The 22,288-nt window shown below is 41.3% G+C and overlaps 1 protein-coding gene across 1 annotated transcript in view; it reads right to left on the reverse strand.

The window, feature by feature from the left end:
• LOC107706034 (protein bassoon-like) overlaps positions 1-22,288 on the reverse strand; it is a 65,393-nt gene that overhangs the window by 5,006 nt on the left and 38,099 nt on the right. Inside the window, exons 4-8 of the mRNA XM_016509599.1 lie at positions 17,774-18,232; positions 10,714-17,397; positions 7,680-10,041; positions 6,427-7,190; positions 5,814-5,907 (exon numbers count right to left, since the gene is read on the reverse strand). Coding sequence (XP_016365085.1) covers positions 5,814-5,907; positions 6,427-7,190; positions 7,680-10,041; positions 10,714-17,397; positions 17,774-18,232 — 10,363 coding nt within the window. The remainder of the gene's footprint in view (positions 1-5,813; positions 5,908-6,426; positions 7,191-7,679; positions 10,042-10,713; positions 17,398-17,773; positions 18,233-22,288) is intronic.

Here is a 22,288-nt window from a genome sequence, read left to right on the forward strand (position 1 = left end):
TAATTATTCGGACCTCACCAGCCCTCTGACTGATCTCACTAAAAAGGAAGCACCAGATCCGGTCCAGTGGACGGAGCTGTGTCAGCAGGCTTTTACCCAAGTAAAGGCTGCTCTGTGTGGCGGGCCGCTCTTACATTCTCCTGACTTTTCTCTCCCCTTCTTGTTGCAGACTGACGCATCGGACAGAGGGCTGGGTGCAGTCCTGTCCCAGGAGATAGAGGGAGAGGAACGGCCGGTGCTGTACATTAGCCGCAAGCTCTCGAAGAGAGAGACTAAGTACAGCACCATAGAGAAGGAGTGTTTGGCCATCAGGTGGGCTGTCCTCACCCTCCGATATTATCTCTTGGGACGGGAATTCACTCTCTGTTCGGACCACGCCCCTCTGCAGTGGCTCCACCGCATGAATGATACCAACGTGCCAGGAATGATGGGGGGGGCTGCAGGCCGGACGGCTCCCCGGCCTGAGTCGGGCGGTGGGGGCATGTGGCGAGGGGGGCGTGGTTCAGCGAGGTCTGCAGCGGGAGAGAGAGTTGGGAGACGAGCGGTGAGTAAGTGGGTCAAATGCAAATGACGAACACCTGTGTCTGGTTCCAGTAATTGGCGTGGAGAGACCGCATAAAGAGGCCCAGGAAAGAGCTGTGAGGCAGAGAGAGACTGACTGCTGAGAGACTGTGCCTGCTCTGGAGAGCCCTGCGAGCGTGATTGTGCCTGTGCAATTGTGCTATATTGAGCGCTGGTAGCGCGACGTTCTGTGTTACTTTGTTTGAAGCTGAATAAAAACCCCAGCAGCAGTCAAGCCGACCCCGTCCTCTTCCTTCTCAAGACATTGACTTTGTTACAAAGTTAAATTATTGGGTGAATATACTGAAGGTTTAATTGCCCCAAATTGTAATGATTATTTTCCTGATTTGTACTTGTTAACTGATTTCAAAGAGTGTGAAGGTGTGTTTTTACAAGACAGTATCTTGTTTTTAATGGGGCCTAATTCTGTATCTGGGAAAATTGTTTATAAGAGTTGTGTGAAGACACTTAATAAGAATTTTCTGCATAATAGAGTTGATACTCCTTGGCGCGCTGTTCTCCATTTAGGAGAGAACGTTAAACCAGAATGGAGAGCTTTGTACAAATCACCTTTGTCAAAGAAAGTAGGAGACCTACAATGGAGAATCCTTCATGGCGCTATAGCTGTGAATGCTCTTGTTTCAATTATAAACCCAGGTAGTAGTGATGAATGTCCTTTTTGTTTCCAGAGGGAGACTGTATATCATACCCTTTTGTTTTGCAGAAGGCTTGATTCACTGTTTCAAGTTTTAACTGGTTTATTCAATCATTTTGATGAGACTTTTTCACAGGAAGTGTTTATTTGTGGTTTTAAATATATTCGGAAACACAGATTCTGTTGCCAGTTGTTGAATTTTCTTCTAGGTCAGGCAAAAATGGCAATTTATGATACCAGGAAAATAAAGATTGAACAAAATTTAAGTAGTAATTTACAAATTGTGTTTTTTAACCTTGTGAAATCTAGAATTTTGATTGATTTCCGGTATTATAAGGCTATGGGAGATCTTATGCTTTTTGAAGCGATTTGGTGTTATAAAAGGGCTCTGTGTGAAGTTATTGATGAGGGTTTAGAGTTTGCCATTTTTTGAAGCGATTTGGTGTTATAAAAGGGCTCTGTGTGAAGTTATTGATGAGGATTTAGAGATTGCAATTTTTTAAATCTTTGTGTGTTGTTAATTTGTTTTGGGTTTTGTATTTTGAGTTTTGTGCAATGTAGGGGTTGATTGTGTAATGTGTTTAAAAAAAGAATTGTAATAAAGGTGTGTTGAAATTCAAATTCTCTCTCTCTGTGTTTTTTTTTTTTTAATTTTCCCTAGAAATACTTCCCTATTTAATGCAATTTTTCCTTACAAATTGTATTATCAGCATAACAATTTAAGTAAATGCAGCTGTGTAAAACGTAGGGGATTATGCACCCTTCTGGAAAAATGTGCTTTTATGTTTAAATTATAACAATTATAACCATTAATATTTGCATGCTCTGGCTCTGTGGCCTTACACCTGATTTTAAATCTTTTTTTTTTTTTCAAACATTATGATTTAAATGATGATGACCATACAGAGAATAACTCTTTCATCTTTTCATCACTTCTCATCATAATAGTTTATCAATGTTGTTTTGATGTATTTTAAAGAGTTGGCAGTCAAAATTAAAACTGCTGGATGATGGATATTCTTCATTCTTTCTGACAAACAACAAAAGATAATGTAAATTACAGTATGTACAATGTTTTCTAAATGTTTAAATTGCAGTGTACAGCGTTTATTATAAGGGGTCAGAATCCGCAGCTCAGTACTAGCTACTCATGAGTACTTTTAAATAAGGTACTCTTTTACTCTTACTCAAGTAGTTTTTTGGACAAGTACTTTTTACTCTACTCCCACTACATTTTTTGGTATGTAATGATACTTTCACTTGAGTATATTTTATCAATACTCTTTCCACCATACCTGCTACAATAGACTTACAGACGCGTGTAAGATATGCTGCAGCTGCATGAATAGACATAAAGCTCCAAATTTTTCTTATATCAGCATCTCTACTTGTATGGCAGTCATTCCATTCCAGTATCTGTTAAATTCCAACACAGGCACACCCCATTCTGTTTAATGAAGTACTGATTAGGTGATAACCTCAACCAAATCTTATTTAATGAGTAAAAGTATAAAAACCACTGCTGTGGTCATCACTATCCTCTTGCAATAGGACCAATTGGATGGCAAAAACAGTGCTAGAGTGCCTCAAAAGTAATTGGAATCAAATAACTATTGACCATGCCAACAGAGTTGAAAGAAAAGTTTTGATTGAGGAAAAGAAGGTTTCAATTCTAGCGTTACTGGCAGAGAGATACAGTGTGTGTCAGGTTGCTTCCTTCCACACAAGGTCAAGCAGCAGACATTGGGGACAACAAAGCTACAGACCGGCAGACGGCGAAAATGACTCTCCACTGATCGGGATGACTGCCAACTCATTCGAATGTCACTCAACAAACGTAGGATGACATCAAGTGACCTACAAAAAAAATGCCAAACAGCAGCTGGGGTGAAGAGCACGGCAAGAACGGTTCGAAACAGGCTCCTAGGGGCAGGGTTGAAGTCTACAAAGAATAGAAAAAAGCCCTTCATCAATGAGAAACAAAGAACAGCCAGGCTGAGGTTTGCAAAAGTCTCATCACCTTTTCTGATGAGTCCATTTTTCAGCTTTGCCCAACACCTGGTCGTCTAATGGTTAGGCGGAGACTGGAGAGGCCTACATGCCACAGAAGCTATGTTTCCATCACACTGTTGTTATGCTCATTTTGAAGTATCACATCAGAAACGAGTGATGGAAACAAACCAAAAAATCCCTTAACTCGCAAAAAAAAATTTACGCTCACTTGAGGTGGTTATTAATTTTTGATGTGAGGTGTCCAAGTTGCAACATCTAACTACTGGGGAGCCTCAGGGCTCAGTTCTTGGACCACTTCTCTTCTCTGTCTACATGGCATCACTAGGTTCTGTCATTCAGAAACATGGCTTTTCATATCACTGCTATGCTGATGACACTCAACTCTACCTCTCATTCCATCTTGATGATCCAACGATAGCTGCTCGCATCTAAGCTTGTCTAACAGACATTTCTTGCTGGATGAAGGACCATCACCTTCAACTCAACCTTGCCAGATTCCATCAAACCCATCGTTTCATCACAATTTTGCCATCCAGTTAGGCACATCAACCATAACTCCTTCAAAAACAGCCAGAAACCTTGGCGTTATGATTGATGATCAGCTGACTTTCTCAGACCACATTGCTAAAACTGTCTGGTCCTGCAGATTTGCTTTATTCAACATCAAGAAGATCAGGCCCTTTCTTGTTCAAGCTCTTGTTCTGTCCAGGCTGGACTATTGCAATGCTCTCTTAGCATGTCTTCCAGTCAGTTCTATCAAACCTTTACAATTAATCTAGAATGCGGCAGCAAGATTAATTTTTAATGAGCCGAAAAGAATGCACGTCACACCTCTGTTTATCAATTTGCACTGGCTACCAATAGCTGCTCGCATAAAATTCAAGGCATTAATGTTTGCCTACAAAACCAGCACTGGCTCTGCACCCCTTTACCTAAATTCATTACTTCAGACTTATGTGCCCTCTAGAAGCTTGCGTTCTGCAAGTGAACGTCACTTTATTGTGCCATCCCAAAGAGGCACAAAATCACTTTCCCAGACTTTTACCGGACTTTTTAGACTTAAATTAAATGTTCTCTCCTGGTTGAATGATCTGCCCAACTCAATCTGAGCAGCTGAGTCCTTAGCCATCTTCAAGTATCGGCTAAAAACACATCTCTTGCTCCTTTTAGACTTGCACTCTATTCATTTACTAACTACTTGTTTTCTTAAAAAAACACTAGCTTCTCTAATATTTTTGTATTCTATCTATTTGTTTTCTTTTGATTTATTATACAATTAACAAAAGCACAAAAAAAGCCTCAAACACTAGCTTGCTCTATTCTTTTGCTATTCTGTCTGCTTTATTTTTATTATATCATTTAAAAAAAAAAAAACTTTCTACATGTACTGCGTTAAGCTAACTGAGACTTGTTATAGCACTTGCTTATCATTGCTCTCTTGTTGATTTTGATTGCATCCATTGTTCTAATTTGTAAGTCGCTTTGGATAAAAGCGTCTGCTAAATGAATTAATGTAAATGTAATGTAAATGTAAATTCTGACGTAGCGAACATTAAACCCACATAACTAATCAACTGTTTCCGCTGATGGTGTCTTTCTGGTTTTTAATATACTGTTGGTTACTAGGTTACCAATACCACCATCATCTTCTCAAACAACTTGATGGAAATGGACCTAATTCACATTTGTTTTTTGTTTTTTTCTTTGAAAAGATTCACTTCACTTTTGGATGGAAACCCAGCTAGTTTCTCGCACCCCCTGTGAAACTTAGTGGAGGATCGGTAATGACCTGGGGTTGCTTCAGCAAGGCTGGAATCACGCACATTTGTCTTGGTCACATTTGGATGGTCACAAGCCATCAAACAAAGCCAAGCTGCTTGAATTGCATTGAATTGCTTGAATTTGCGCCAGGAGTGGCATAAAGTCTTTTCAATGTTTGCATTATTTGAGGTCTGAAAACACTGCATCTTTTTTGTTATTCTGAACAGTTGTACTTTTCTGCAAATAAATACTCTAAATAACAATATGTTTATGTGGAATTTGGAAGAAATGTTGTCATTAGTTTATAGAATAAAACAGAAATGTTCATTTTGCTCAAACACATACCTATAAATGGTAAAACCAGAGAAACTGATCATCATTTCCATATCTGTGTATAAATCTTTTAGCAGAAGTGTTGTGACGTGTGGCCAAGTATGGTGTCCCATACTCAGAATTTGTGCTCTGCATTTAACCCATCCAAGTGCACACACACAACAGTGAATAGTGAACACACACACACACACACACACACACACACATATTCCTGGTATTTAGTGAGAGCCATTAATGAGCGGCACGGCTAACTAAAGCCTCCTTTAATGCATGTTTCAGACCCCTTTGCAAATGTTAGATATTTTTCCAATTAAAATTTTCCAAAGAAAAAAAACATAAATAAATAAAAAACAACAACAACAAAAATGGCACAATACAATCATGAAGTGGACATGTAATTTGTTATGTTTCACAAGCTAAAAATCATACTGTCCTTTGATTGTGATTTGAGTAAATCTAGGCTATGTTGAAGTCATTTGAGCACAATTACCTATTCCGGTAAGTGGAGGTTGGGCTGTTTTGGCAGGTTGGCTGGGGACTGCTTTTGCTCCAATAGCAGTGGCAGGGGTGGGCTCTGGTTTAGTCTATTGGAGACAAGAGACACATGGTCATAAATAACACCTACTGTATTCATATCTTAAAACTGTTTTTTATATTTTAATTAAAATCATAATGTTGGCTATATTTTGAATGCTGCACATTCTATCAATGTACATCACTGGGAGATTTCCAAAATGTAATGTTAAATTTACCAGCTAAAACTGAAATTATCTACAAAACCAATTTTAATTTCTAATTTTAAAAAGCAGTTCTTCAGACTGCTTTATGCTGGCTAAGAAGACTTAAGAAATGCAGGAAAAAAGTTTCAATATTTAAACTGAAGGGTATGTACAAAAGAAACAGGCCACATTTTTAAATATTCTACATAATTAAATATGAAATACTTTAAAAGTCTGTGACACTTTCCTACAAGCTTTAATAAATCTCACCCATAATGTTAATTATCGATTAAGATCAGGAACATCCAGAATAGGAGAATCCACTTTTAAGAAAAGATTTGGCTTTTCAATTAAATCTTTTTAAATCTTAAAATATTTACTTACTACAGCTGGGGATGTCTGTGCTGCTGAGGTGGGTTGTCGAGGCATTGGACTGGTCTGGCCAGGTTTAGCTTGCAGTTGCTGGGCTTGTACTAACTGTGGTTGTGTTGTGCCTGTGGCAGATGTCTGAGAGCCTGGCCTGGCAGCTGATATCTGTGCCTGCTGCTGAAGCTGTGTTCGCTGACCTTGCTGCCCATCAACAGGTGGCTGAGAGACAGCTTGCCTGCTTGAACTTGAAGGTCCACCTGCTCCCTTCTGTCCAGGCCCAAGAGATCCTGGCTGTCTGGATGATGAGGGGTGGTCCTGTTGCTTCCTGCTGGAGGACCCTTGATGGTGGGAGGACTGTTTACCAGAGCGGGAGCTATGGTGGTGGCCTGAGGTGTCACGGGAATAATCTGAGGAGTGGTAGCCCTGAGAACGAGATTCTCCCCTCCTCTCTGAAGATGACAAGGAGCGGGAGTCATGTCGCATGGATGGATCCTTTGAGGAACGTGATGATCGAGAGGAACGAGGCTCATCCGAGTGGCGTGAGGAGTGCCTACCGGAACTTCCACTGCCGTGATGGCGGTGCTCTCTAGAGGAAATGTGGCGGGTGTGACCATAATCATCTTGTGGCCAAAGATCTTCTGGTGGCTCATCATAATCATGGTATGTGTGCTTGACATGGCCTCGCCTCCCAGAATGACCACTGATGCCATAGTGACGGGAACCACGGACATCACGTGGCTTCTCAAACCAGTCTGTCTCCTCTTGACCAAGATGGTATGCTTTGGAAACCAAAAGCAGATCACAATCAATCTCCATGTCTGATGGCGAAAGAGGATTGCACACTGAAACCATGCAAAAGAAAAAGAAAAAAGAACAAAATAGCCAAACTTAAAAGAAAGGCATGCAATGTATTCAAACTCAATATTCAGCATATAAAAATAACCTCAAATAAGAGATTTTTTCATTAAAGGTTTGGAAGTCAAAACTATTCAATATCATACATTCAGTACACACACAAATGAAGCACCTTGGAAAACACAAGAGTGGGTAAAAAAAAAATAAAGAGACCACACAACAACTCATGCAGTTTTTGGAACTGAGCACAACATTGAGAGTCAGATTTTTTTTAAAGCTGCATGTTGCCTGAAGACAAAACATGGGCATGCACTTGGTTTTCATTTCTTTACTTCAGCTATTCACTGTCTTTCTCTGGGTGGGTGGGGGATGTTTAAAGTGGGCAGTAACGCTGGCATTCAGCTCCCAATTACCTTCGCTGTCAGAAACAGCACAATGCATATCGTCAATTATATACATATCATCTGGTTTGTAGACAATGGTCCGGGGCAGGTCTCGAATATGGTCCTGCACATCAGGTAGAGAGTGACTTGAACCATATGAATTTGATGGATAGCCGAAAGCCCTCCCAACACTCATGAGCTTTGTCATGAGGTGGGAGTTCTCCTTTTCTGAATTTTGAGAATGCAAAGCAGGGCGCACACTGTGGCCATAGTTGCTGTGGTATGACCGGTCTATACGGTCCCGTTCATATGACCTGCTTCTGTAGCCCCTCTCGCAGGGAGAGATTTTGTCCATGCCATAACCAGCTGAACGGGACCTGCCATAGCCATAGAGATGTTCATCATTATAGTAGCCCCGTTGTGGACTGTAAGTACTCCGTAGCCCATAGATGCCATCCTGAAGTTTATGGTAATGGGAACCTGAGCCATAACCACTGGGTGTAGAGGTGCTCATGATGTAAGAGGCCAGATCAGCCTCCACATCATGAGCTTCCTCAATTGGGGAAAACTTGGATATCTTCTGCTCAATGCCTTGTTTACGATGTTTGCTCCTCCTGGAGGACATGACGGCTGAAGGACACAGGTTCTTTGAGGAGTGCCTGTGGGCTGCCCATGTTGGTGTTGAGTGACTGCAGTCATCATAGTAATATGATAATCCCCCACCCATGCTACTGCTTCCCACTACCCGGCCATGCGTATGTGCCCCTTGTGCTTGGTAGCTGCAGGTGCTCTTACCCCTGCCATGATGTTGGTCGTACAGATCTGCATCACGTTCATCCTCTGGTTTGCCAAAGGAGCTCCCACCTCGAGTGTGAAGTCCATCATTCCCATATCGTCCATGACCCTCATTGCGATGCGAGTCTGAACTAGTGCCCATGCCTTCCTTGGTCAGTTCACATATGTCATCAATCATAACATAGTTCCTTGGGACATTTTGCTCAAGGCTGGATGATCCGTATAGGCCTTCACTGGTGTACATAGAGGGGCTCTCCATTGAGTGTATATGGTCAGATAGTATTGTCTGCCCATATGTATTTGTAACAATGGTATTATATTGCCCACTGGAACTAGCTGTAGTTACTGTATATCCATAAGTATTTGCAATAGTTGTAGTGTACTGCCCATAACAACTGGATGAAATTGTTGTGTATGGCCCATAACTAGAGGCTGCAGAGGTTGTTAAAGACCCACCATATGTATTTGATACAGATGAGGAGTAGGGGCCATAAGTACTTGCCATAGTTGTACTGTATTGGCCATAAGCTGGACCAAAACCAGACTGGCTGTAAGTGATATCTTGCGCAGTCGTTGTTACTACAACTGTAGGATTGCTTATAACCTCATAATTTGTGGGCATCTTGTGTTCAAGGTCAGCAAGCGATGTCTGTCGTGGCTTTTGGTGAAAAGTGAGAGTGTCTGTCTGTGGCTGATAAGTGCTTGCTTGACTGACCGGATAGGGGGGTGCCTGGCTTGGGTATGGTGTACTGTGGGTTGGATAAGGGATTGGGCCAGTAGGTGGTAGGGTAGGCTGAAACCCTGGTTGGCTTGGCTGTGCTGGAGGTGGCACTGAAGTGTCTGCTGGATATGGAGGCTGGTTCTGTGGGAAGACTTGGGAAGGAAATGTCCCTTGGACCTGATAAGATAGGGTTGGATACGTTTGCAAGGGGGTGGGTTGGGGGAGAGCTTGAGCTTGGGTTACTGATGGATAGGGAGGTTGGTTGAAACCTGTGCTCTGCAGTGTAGAGGCCTGTGGGGTAGGTGCCGTTTGGAGACTTTGGGGGTACTGGTACGACATGAAAGAGGATGTGGGGGGAAACTGGGCAGCAGTGTTTAGCTCACAAGTAAACTGGCTGAGTGGTGCTGTACTAGGTCTTGTCATTAGCCCGTTGCTCTCAAAGGATGTGGCCGCAGCTGTCAGGCGAAGATTGTTGAGCTCAGAGTCTGACATATAGTTTCGCGAATCGCCCATGCAGCGCAGGTATGCTAGCTCCCTCCTGTCTCTGTCCTTTGCCAATGATTCTTTTCGCTGTGTGATGCCCAACTCCAGGTATCTAAGCTTGGCATCAATTTCCTTTTCCTCCTCCTCCAACTCTGCCTGCTGCTTACGTAGCTTTGTAGATTCCTGTTCAACAGCCTTTAGCTCATGGGTCAAGTCCTTAAGTAGACTGGCCTTTGCAGCTAAACGAGAACCCCCTTTCAGAGATGGTAGAGAGGGCATAAGCATGTGGGATAGGTTAGGGGTGACCATAGGCAGTTGAGTCTCCTCTGGTGGGGGGCTGGGCAAGGTCCTCTTCACCTTCCTTAGGAGGGAGCTCTGCTGCAGGGCTACCAGCTGCAGAGACACATGGTCCAGGATGAGTGAAAGAGCCAAGATCATGAAATACAGAGGACAACACAATGTTATATATTAGAGTTCCACACATAACTACTAGCATTGCTCAAACTACTGGTTTATTGTGACAGAAAACTGTAAGGGCATGCATTTATAAAGATCAATGTGATTCTGACCACGTATATTATCTTGCCTTGATGGCCATATATATGGCAAGGCAATACATTGCATTGCTGCTGTAACAATTTATCTCAAAACAAGAGGAAACCGTCTGTGACACAAGCAGACAAAAAAGTAATTTATTCCTCATAAGACATGTGAAAACATATTTTGAATGTATATTGTACAACATCAAAACAATCAACAACACAAACTAAAAAGAAACAATACCAGAAAAAAAGAAAAGTCCAAGGGATATACAAACTGGCCATTTCTTAGCATCTCAGGCTTGCAGACATGGACAGAATACTTCATATCACAATGCAACCTCATAGTCAAGAAAGATAACTTTAATAATTCAACTGTCTGTATATGCAATATATAAACTGTGGAAACAACACCACCTGAGTCATACTGTTCTAATCTGAGTCACACCGTTCTAACAAGTTCATATTATCCTTTGTATCAAACCAGTGCAAGTTTAAAATCAAAGAGATAATGAATTACCCATACCTGACTCTGAAGGGCTTGCTGTTGATAAAGTGAAATCCTAGCCTTGGTGCTTTCGTCTGTAGTTGGGCTGAGAGGCTTAGGGTCTGACATAGATCTCTGAATATTCTTCATTGGGCGGGGAAGGGCCTGATGTCTCTGTGATGACTCAGCAATACAGGACTTCTGCCGCAGGGTGACATATGCTTTATTCAGCCTCTCGCTAGAAGAGAATGATGTTTCTATGATGTGTTGTGGAGAAGAAAGAGGAGAAACAGGAGAATACAGCACCTGTGGAGATTTAGGTTGTTGCCGGATCAAGCTGGACAAAGACTCATTATGCAGGTGATGCTGCTGGTAGCCAAACTCCAAAGGGTCAGGTCTCCGCCTCCCAAACTTCACAGCACTCTGTTGACCTGGAGAGAGTGGATCTGCTGAACCAACTAACTGGACACTGGTGGGACTGACAGTGGTAGCAATGCTAATCTGTGGAATAACTATGCTTTGAGACTGTGTCTCGGGGTCAGTTTGGCAAGCTAAGCTTTGACCATTCTGTGTTCTCTCAGGACCAGAAATATAGTGGACAATTTCAACCTTGCTGGGGTCTGGCATGGTGACATGTATGCTTGGAGATACTCTAACCAGCTGCTCTGTCTCTGTTTGGCAAGAACAGTCTCGAATTGTCTGGATGGCAATGCTGGAAGATGCTGTCTTAGCAGCTGAAGTGGTAAAAGGAGGTGCTTCAGATTTATGGTCTACACCAGATTCACCAGAATGCCTTGAGTAACGGGAACGTCTACGTCTAACTGGCTGCTCCCACTCTGCCTTGTCTTCATCATCATCTGTCTGAACACTGCAGTCCACGCTGCGCCTAGTCCGTCGTCTTCTTGATACCAGGTACCTCTCCTCGCCATCTTCATCATCAGTTTGCACACTGCAGTCTACAAGCCTTTGGGGCAAGGGGAACATTGTCACTTCTCCCTCATTTCCATCTTGCAGTCGAGGCATTGATCTTTGTTTACGCATAGACCTGATTTCTGTCTGATCTTCTCTATTTCTCAAGCATATCTCTGATGTAGAATTTGCGAGTGGTCTTAAGAAACCCTGAACATCACTATACAAATGATCAGAGGCCAATTCCTGTGGCTGAAAAATTCTGCCAGATTGATCACAGAGGATTTGAGTATTTGCACTGGTTGCACCAATAGCTGTGGCATTCTTTTGTCTCTTTTGTTCTTCAAGCTGCTGTTGTAACTGTTGTTGCAAAGATTGTATCTGGTCAAGCTGCTGTTTTTGTTGAGCTAGTTGCTCTCTCTGTAGGACCAACTGGCTTTCTCTCTCAGCTTGTTGTTGCTGCAAAACATGTTGCTTTATAGTCTGCAATTCCTGAATTTCTCGCTGCACTAGCATCTGCTCTTTTTCTCTATGCCTCTGCAACTCTGCACGCTCCCGCTCAAGCTCCTCCTGAAGCCTTAGCTGTCTCAATTTTTCCAGTTCCACTCTTTCTCTCTCAAGCTGCAAAAGCTGTTCCTGCTGTTGATGCAGTCTTTCCTCTGTTTCTTTTTCTTGGTTTGGAGCAATACTTCTGATAGCAGCAGCTTGAGATGATGGGGGTGGCTGTGTTTTGGGAGCAATAGGATGACCCTGCACTGGAGGGTAGGACTGAGCAGATGATTTTGATTGTGGTAGTTGGTGTTGTATAGGAGGCTGGGCAGTGGACTTGGCCTGAAGGTAGGGCTGAGATAGATTTATTGGTTGCAACTGGATATCAAGTTGGCTCATTGCCACGGCCATTGGTGCTGATGTGATAGGACCAGCAGGTACAGAAGAAGGCTGAAATGGTTGTGTAACTGTTCCAGCTACTGTTAGACTTACTGGAGACTTACCAAGGTACAATGGAGCATCTTGGACTGTTGAGATAGCTGGAGACTCAGAAACTTGTGTAGATGTCGTAACAGGGAGAGGATTAGGTGTAGAACAGTGGAAAGGTGCCTGCCCAGTCCTTGGAGCTAGTGGCAATCTGGTTAGGCTTGCCAGAGGTATTGATGTCATATTTGGTGTAGGATAAGATCTGTATACCCCTCTTAATAAAGGTCGTAGCACAGAAGCAGGCTGGGTAATAATTGGAACTGTTGATGCAATTGGTGTGTTTATAGTTGAATAGATCATGCCGTCACCTGATCTAATAGCTGATGGATACATAGCTCGAAGACTGGCTTGTCTTGCATTGATTAAATCAGTTAGCGCTTGACTGTGGGAAAGAGGCTTTCCATCTGGGCTGTACTTGAAACCAGGTCTGTGACTTTGGGGCAGATTAATTCTACTAGGCGGACCACTACTTCTTCCGGTGCCCAGCTGTAGTATGTCAGGGTTACTACTATATCTATCTATGGAGTTAAGGGCTGCACACATGCGACTTATCTCCCTGGCAGTTGTAGCACTGTATTGGGCAAGATTAGATTCTGCAAAATCACCTGAGAAATATCCATAATCTGAGTTGATGTTGGTCAAGGAGCTATACCTTCTAATTGGAAGATCTGCAACATCACCCTGACGAAGATCTGTGTAGGAGCCATACTGAAGTCCCATTCCAAGGTACCCTCCATCATAGTCGTCCTTTACTGTGTCTGAATGTGTGAATAATTCCCCAGAGGCATGAAAATGGGGATCAAGCTTTGCTGAATATGATGAAAACCCTGCTTCTGCAAGGTTCGTTTCAGACATTGATGGCTGTAGTCGTCCAGGGAGTGGCAATGTGTATGATTTAATGGTGTAATCTTGGTATGTCTGTCCATCTTGCTGTAAACCCTGTTGCTGATAGAGCTGTGGTAGTGAGGAAGGTGCTCTTGATGATTGCTTAAAAGCGTCATTTGTGACTGGTTTCTGGGAGAATGGACCACCCACACAGCTGCCACCAAAGGGCAGGTTATAGACCATATCACAACAAGTTACTTGATTTTCTGATTTTATTTGCCCTGTTAAATTCATTGCATCCTGGCCTTCCTCTGATTTGATTAGTTGTGTTGTAGTAGCTCCTTGTGCAGCACCATCTATCTGGACCATCATCACCTGAGGCTTGACGTTTGTTAGACTGATGATACCTGTCTCTGCTTGCTTTCCCCTTAACTCAAGTGGACCTCCAACACTATAAACCTCAGATGTCATACCCGGCGAGATGACATTAACCTCTGTGGCAGTGCTTTTTTGAGTGACAAGCATTTCCTTTTTGAATAGAGGTAGTTGGCTAGACAAGTTCAACTTTGCAAAAGAGGCAGCTTGTTGTTGTTGAAGCTGATGATGTTGCTGAAGCTGCTGCTCAAGAAGCTGTTGTTGCTGTTGAAGCTTCTGCTGTTGTTTAAGTAACTGCTGCTGCTGGATACTCAGGTCTTCCAGCTTAGCATCAATCTTTGGTATGGATGGATCAATTGGTCGTGGCTTATTTGGTGCCAGGCAAACTACTGATCCCATATCTTTGCCCAAATCAAATCTGTTTTCAAGAGGATCACAATACAGTACAGGGTGCTTAGGCTGGGACATGAACATAGATGCAGCTACAGTAACACTGACAGTTGTTGCTGTTGATGTCACAACATGCAGCTGCTCCTGTGTATTCAGGTTCATTATTAAGGGCTGTATAGTTGTGGATTGACGAACGGGGCTTCCTTCAACCGACCCAGAATATTTTCGAGATTCTGTGGCTAAGGAAGTCAAGTCCATTCCTTGGTCAGTCATAATAATTGGTGTTGGCTTTATTCCAGTTCGTAGATCTACTACACTTCCACTCTGTAACCTTTGTCCTTGCTCAATTCTTGAAGTACCAGGAACTGTCGAAATCCGACAAAGTGATATGTTTTCCATTGACAGTGATCCACGTGTATACATGCTAGCAGTGGTGACCATGCTAGTTCCGACATTAACTTTTTCAGCTCTATAGCTCTTGTAGAAACCATGTTGGGGTGATAATTGATGTGGTGGAGTGTCAGGAGGGCTGACAGGGGGTGAGTAGGCATCAAATGTTGATTGGCGGCTAAATCTTGTTGGTGAAGACAGAGGAGACGTTGCTGTGTTAACTGTAACTGGCTTTGGTGGACTAGTGGGCTCAAACTCTTCTGTTCTAACCATATAATAGGTATCTTGAGAAGACTGCTGTCTAAAAAGGCATGGTGAAACAACCCCATGTGAAGTCTGAGTGCCCAGTGCCATAACCGAAGAGGTGTGAGTAGCATTCCCTGAGGAAACTAACATTGAAAGGCTAACTGTTTGAGTTGAAAGCTCAGCTGTTCTCCTAGACAGGGATCTTGTTGGACTATGAAGAGGAGATGAAGTGGGAGAAAGAGGTGGACTCCTTTCATGGTAAGTATAACACCTAATTGAACTTGGTCCAGATTCAATTATAGTTTCTGATGATGTTGAATTATCCCTCATTTGGGCTCCTTTGCTGATTGCCATTTTCCTTGCAGCAATCTCTCTTTGGTTGTAAGCCTGAGTGATTGCAGCTATTTTATGAGACACATTTGAAACACCAGCAGTGGTTGTGGTAATTTGCTGACCATATAAATTGGGTTGTGTGGTGGACACTGTTTGACTGGCACTAGTTTGAGAGACAGTGACAGTATCCCTGGCATACACTCCATAAGCAGCAATAGTTGTGGCAGCAACTGCTGGTGTAATACCGTTTTTACCAGTTTGTTTTCTAAGTCTATCTTTGGGTCCATCTTTTGAAAAATGTTGGGTTACTCTGACATCAGGTATCTGCCCTCCTGTTCCAGTTTCAGAAAATGATACAGGTGCTGAGAGCTGGGTGGGGCTTGTGCCAGGAGTCAGTAAAGCATTGCTTTGTTCCAGCAACTTAGCAAAGGCTGAGCCTGTATCTAGTAGCTGCTTTTCTGAATAGGACACATCCATCTCCATTTGGTCATCAAGCTGTTTTGAAATGTTTTGTGAGGTTTGGCGGATCTCTTCATAGATATCAACTGTCTCCTCATTCTCATAGTGGATATCATCTTGATCAGGATAATCATATTCATCCTCAATATCTTGTCTATTTCTAATGTCTGATTCTTTATAGGTGGTTGTGCTGTACTGTTTTAAAATCAGGCCTGAGCCTGATTGCTGTTGTGTCTGCTGCTTTTGTTGTTTCTGCAACATCTCTGCTTTCCTCATCATTTCTTCATATACTTCTTCTGCACTTTTTAATTGTTTGCCACTAGAGGAAGTTGTTATAGCAGCTGCAGATGATGTAGTTTGTGGTTTTTCAGTAGGAGAATAAAGTGACATAAAGGTTGGTAGGTTGTACTCACTTCCAGATTTGTACAGCTTTGGTGAAATTTCATAGCCCTCAGCATCTGAGTCAGCTGAAGGAGAGTATTCTGAGCAAGAGGACCGGTGGAGTTCCTCCATCTCAGCTGCTTGTCTTAGCTCCTCTGTTGGAGAAGCATCCTCAATGGGGGATAGATTGCTGGGGGGAGTCTTGGATCGTTCTCTGCGTCTTTGTGCTCTTAGCTCTTCTTTGTCACGTTTTGTTTTCCGGACAGTGCTTCGTATTCTCTGCTGCTCCACTTCTCTCATCTTTTCCTGCTCCCTCAGAAGTTCTTCTTCTTCCCTCAATTCATCTTCTTCTGAGGAATCCTCAATGGTAGGTAGGAGAGGGCCATGGGAGCGATGTCTGGCCTTTCTCTGCTGCTTTGCCTCTTCCAGCCGCAGCCTTCGACTAGGACTACTGTCACTGTCATCTTCCATGGAAGATATGGAAGTAGGGGATATCCCTGAGGTATAGCTAGAGGTGGTTGGTGGGAGGGTGGAGGAATATTCCCCTCTTGACCGTTCTTCTGGAGAACCAGTGAGGCTTTCCATCTCTAGCTCAGGCTCTCGGTCGAGACTCAGGTCATTGTCATTGTTTAATTCCATGTCTCGACTATAACTGTTAGTGTTGTTCAATTCTATGGTCTTGAATCTGCGTAAGCCTCCTTGCGAGGCCATGAGGTCCTCTTCAGCTGATCCTTTGTATACATCACTAGTTGTTTTACTATCCTCCTCAAAGCTACTAGAGTGATAAGTGAGACGGCGCTTTTCTTTTCCTGAGTCACTGATGTGCTTTTGAGTCTTTTTTAGCTTTTTGTAGCCGTAGCCTTCATCCTCATCATCATCGTCTTCTTCCATTTCCTCTTCTTCATCTTCATCCTCATTATCCTCATCAGCACTCATCTCCATAATTTGCCTTCTCATAAACTCCTCATCAGTAATCTCTTCAGATTCTAAATTTCTTTTTTTATGGCCACTGTTACCCCCTAAAGCAGCAACTGTTCTAAGCTCTTCCTCAGTTGGATCTTGCTCCTCTTCCATAATGCCTTCAAAGTCCACATCTGAGTCATATTCCTCTGGACTAATAGATATTGAGCGAGACTGATGTTTCCTGATGTCACCATGTTGCTGTTTTCCACGCTTCTTGTCCTGTGCTCTTTCCCCTTCAGATGAAAATTTAGACTCTAAAAGGGGTCGCATGGAGCTCTCCAGCTTAATCAGCTCAGATGGACTTGGTGGTGTATGGTGCCCAGTCAGACCTCTCTCACTCATTTTTAGCTCTTCCTCCTGGATTAGGCCAGTAATTTCACTATGTGAACTGGAGATCCCATCAGAGGAATAGCCAGTATCACTCAAACTCTGTGGACTTCGTGATAGATCATTATTGCTGTTTGTCTTGCTGGTTTCCTAGGAGACCAAAAGACACATTAACACAAAAGATACACTTAGACATACAAGTGCCAGTGCACACCACAAAATCAAGCGCAAACAGCTGACTAAATTTTGAAAACTTCTTCCTCTAGATGAGTGATACTCTATCAATTAGTACAATGAGCCCTCTCTTTATAAATATAAAAAAAAAAACGGCATGTTTTTTTTTTTTTAAATCTGATAATGCTATGCAACAAGAAAATATGCATGTTCACTTTGGCCTCTTTGTGAAATATATTTTAATTTTTAAAATGTATAAGATTAACAGTTTATCAAAAACATTTCTTGCACCTCTTATATACATTTATAATTTGCAAAATGATGGGTAAATTACTATGACCCCATGGCTTACCTCATAGTATTTGGTAATACTCTGTAATTCTTTCTTTTTGTCTTTAGAAGGTGTCTGGATTGACTCTGTTGTTCCTCTCTTTTGAGTTGGTTTATTGTCTCTATTGTCAGGGTCAGGCCCTTTATCTAGTTTGGGTGCAATTTCCTTTCTCTCTTTTTCACCAGTAAATGCAGTAGTGGTAGACACAGGAGGTGTTGTAGCTGTAGCAGGCTGTGTAAAAGTTTTTATATCGCTTGCTGGTCTGGCTATGGGGGAAGAGAAACCACTCTGTTGAGAAACAGGAGGTTTCTGCTGTGATGACATTGTCTGAAGCCCTTGCTGCTGCTTGCTGGAAAGTTGTTGATGCCGAGGTGAACCCGCTGGTTGACGGCTGGGTGATGAAGGTAGAACTGGAAGAGGGTCAAGTCCACCAGACATCAGTCTCTGAGTCTGACAGTTCAGACAGAGCCATTCTTTCTTCTGCAAAACAACAGGGAAGTTTAAGTTCAATACTTAGAAATCACAAAATTGGAATGTATTTTATATTTAAAAAAAAAAATGCATACAGATACAGCATACATGTATGTGTATATATATATATATATATATATATATACACACACACACACACACACACAAATACACAACGTAACAAATATAAAAAACTAATAAAAAACTAAGAACAGTTTTGCATTAAAGTCACAATGAAACTGAGGTAGCAACAGATTTTATTTTATTTTTTCCAATTGTGTTCTGTATTGTACATTTGAGTGTAACAGATCAGATAAAAATAATAATAAAACCTTGGGGACTTGGGGATTAAACACTACAAAAAAATTAAAAAACATATATATATTTACATTTACATTTAGTCGTTTAGCAGATGCTTTTATCCAAAGCGTATATATATATATATATATATAGACTGTAGATGGATGAATCGAGATCTTTAACATACACTAACAAAACAGGGTGAATTATTATTTCATGCAACTTTAAAGAAGAAATACAAGTTAATATTCACTAAGAAGTTGCATATCCTTACATATTTAAATTAAGTAATTATTTTCTAGATTAATGTACCTCTTTTCTATTCAAATTACTGTCACAATTATTCAATTAAATTCAAATAATTAAAAAAAAAACATTTAGGAAAAAAATGAAACTGGTTTTGATTCAGCAATTGTCATCAAATTTGTGTGAACCGAGCTGGATGCTGTGTACCTTCTTAATTAGTTCATTAGGTGCTGCAATGTCATTTAGTATTTAAGAATGTCCAGCATCTGTGTGACTGAAAGAACAACATGCAGGAATTCTCTGACAGTGTAAATGGAAAAAAAAAATGTGGAAAAAAAAGTGATAGTTTAATTATCAGAACATATTTTTCAGACATTCTCTGTGAAAAAGCCTAAGAGTCTAAGTGGTTACCCTGATGGAGGACGCGCTCAGTCATTCTAGCAGTCTCTCTCTCTCTCTCTCTCTCTCTCTCTCTCTCTCTCTCTGTTTAGGCATGTTTTGTGCCGTTGATCGTCGTCGTCATCCTTAATAAATAAAACATTTATACATGCTTGGGTGTCGGCTGTGAATCCAGTGGAGAGAAATCCCCCACCACTAACTGTGCAAACTGGCATTCAGATCTGCCTCCATTTTGTTAGCAACGCCCCACCTTCCAACGATCCAATCAATTACCGAAGGACGAAATCAAGTCCATGGCGACTTTAATATATTCCTGTAGTTCAGATACATCTTGCTGCTATGCAAATATGGTCAAACTATTGAGCGACATAGGCCAAAGGCTCGGTATGTGTCTAGCACAGTGCATCTTGTGTGGTCCTGATACAATACAATACAATACAATTTTATTTATATAGCACAGTTTAAAAACAACCGGAGTTGACCAAAGTGCTTTACAACACTATACCAACAATAGGCAAATTGCAAAATTGCACATTAAATATACACAGAATATACACAAGCTGTAAAATGTGTGGCGTTCCTGAGAACAAAGTCAAAGACAATTTGTCATGGGATATCGGAGTTTGGAGACTTTTACTGATAATAGACAACAAGTCAGGACCGACAGTATCAATAATCTGTCCAAGAAAACGTGATGGAATAACATCCTGAGGACACATTGTAGGTTTCAGGCCAGACAGAGTTTTGATTAAGGTGTTCAGGTTAACAGACTCGAAAAGAGACCAAGTAGAACCAGAGTATGGAACATTAACCAAATCATATGATGACATTGACACAGTAGACACGATTTGAGAGATCTTGTCATTAAAATAATTAGCAAAATTCTCACACAAAGAGACAGATACAGATAAAAATGTTAACAACTGGGTGGAGTGCAGACTCAATAGTGGAGATACTTTAATAGCATTTACTGGCACTCTCTCTCAAAGCACTGATGCATTTGGAATGCATAAAACATCAAAATTATGTTCATATGTGCATTTGTTTGCTCACAACAGACCTAAGCATAGGGTAAGGGGATCATTTTGCATGTCATAAATACACTAATGGGGGACCCCAACACAAAGTTAAGCTTAGGGCTCCCAAAAGACTAAGATCCGCACTGATTTACTATGCGCCTGCAGTATATATAAAATGTACGATGAGAATTTCTACAGTTGGCTCATGCCATGCTGCCGAGGTCTTGCAGATAACTTGTTGTGGGAAAACCATTGAATTGAGCAGCGCAGATTTGACCTTCTTTTGATGTGTCTGGTTTCCGGTATGATTGATACTTCACTGGAGATACTCCAAGAGTGTGTCCATGCAAGAGAGTGTGAAACTTCAGACTTTTACCTTATAAATACCATCTCAGGGTTCACACTTACAAGTAGATAAATAAAAACATCAATAATTTAAGACCAATTAATCAAATTTTATTATAAACAATCAGAATGTCAATGTAAATATGTCTACAAGAGCTCTCTTCACCAAATCAGGACTAACAGAAACCTTTCTCTCAGCTGATGTTTTTTTGTTTTTCAGGCATCTCCTAGCCTTTGTGAGGCCTGAGCCTTTTTTGGTAGGGTCAGTTTATGCCAAACTCCCGAGTCTTGGAACTAAGGATCAATCCCTCTTCTAGCTGCTCCTCTGTCATTGTTGAAACCAAAAGTTCATCAATCTCAGTTGAAATTGAGTGAATCGAACAAACATAATGCCTGACACATTTCCTCCATTGTTCAGGGCATCTAGATTTGTTCATTTAGCTCGCATCATTATTGTCTGCAAACGCAGTTGTTTCAGCATGTGTGTTTGTAGTAGTTTTTTTTTAAAGGTTAGTTTATTCCTTGTCCTACAGTTCAAGATTTGAAAGGTTTTCATTTATAGTAAATCTGGTATCCATGCTTATAAAAAATATTTGAAATTCCTCTTTATTCCATTTAACAAGAATGCACTTTTCATGCCCAATATTACTTTTCTAAACTCTATTCTCAAATCAGTTCCCTGGCCAATTTTTACTTGCTCATAATGATTACAACAGCCTTGTTCATTCGTGAAGCTGGCCCTGTATTTTCAAAAGAAACCTGTTTACCAATTACAAGCACATCCTCCACATTTTCTACATGAGGTACAGATCTTAAGAGAGGTATATGTGTCCAAGAATTCAAGAAAATAGAAGAAAATACAGAGAACCTGGATTACTCATTTTACCCATTAACACATGCAACACGCAAAGCGAGAGAGAGTGTGCATCTGCAGGTTCCGTTTCAATGTCTTTTGAGCAGAGATACCAAAAAAAAAGGTTCAGATAGTTTATGGGAGCTGCCAGTATGCAAGAGCCATTCCTCTTTCTCTCAAGCAATCTCTTACAAGCCTGGCACACATTATCAGACATATTGAGAAGCTGTAAAAAAAAAATACAACAAAGAGATTCAGCAAATACAACCAGTTTAACAATTAACAGAGTGTTACAAATACAGTGTTACTGAAACGCATCCAGGAACTACATTTATTTATAGGTACTTACAAATGTAGGGAATAACAACCAATGAAGAGAAACAATATGAATGCACACAAGATTATAATGGGGAATTTGAAAATCCATTCATTTGAGAAGTACTGTTTCTGTCCCTGATTTTCTCCAGTTATCCATCCATCCCTCCACTGTTCTCTCATCTCCAGTTTTAGAATGACAGGCTAGACTTGAGGCTTAGAAGAGAAGCCCAGATGACATTACTCATCTATTTTACCTTTCTATTTATCCAGATAAATGAGTGTTACTGTTCTTAAAAAATATATTGTTTGTTGTTGTAATTTTCAGCATAAACTTTGCACATACCCTGAACATTAACGAAATTAGCACTACACCAGCCTGAGCTGCACCAAAATCAGTAGGAATTTATCTGGGACAGAGGCAGTGAAATCAGCTTGAATGTGACCTCTCTCACTCCCTACCACGAGCACACACACACACACACACATGTGCACGAACAGTAGCAGTTGTAGCTTAAATGTATGAATGCCCCCTTTAATACAAGTCTGCATTAGATGCTTAGTAATAATAATAATTGAATAATAAAA

Source organism: Sinocyclocheilus rhinocerous, unplaced genomic scaffold (assembly GCF_001515625.1).
Source record: "Sinocyclocheilus rhinocerous isolate Xijiao unplaced genomic scaffold, SAMN03320098_v1.1 scaffold986, whole genome shotgun sequence".
Taxonomy (NCBI): domain Eukaryota; kingdom Metazoa; phylum Chordata; class Actinopteri; order Cypriniformes; family Cyprinidae; genus Sinocyclocheilus; species Sinocyclocheilus rhinocerous.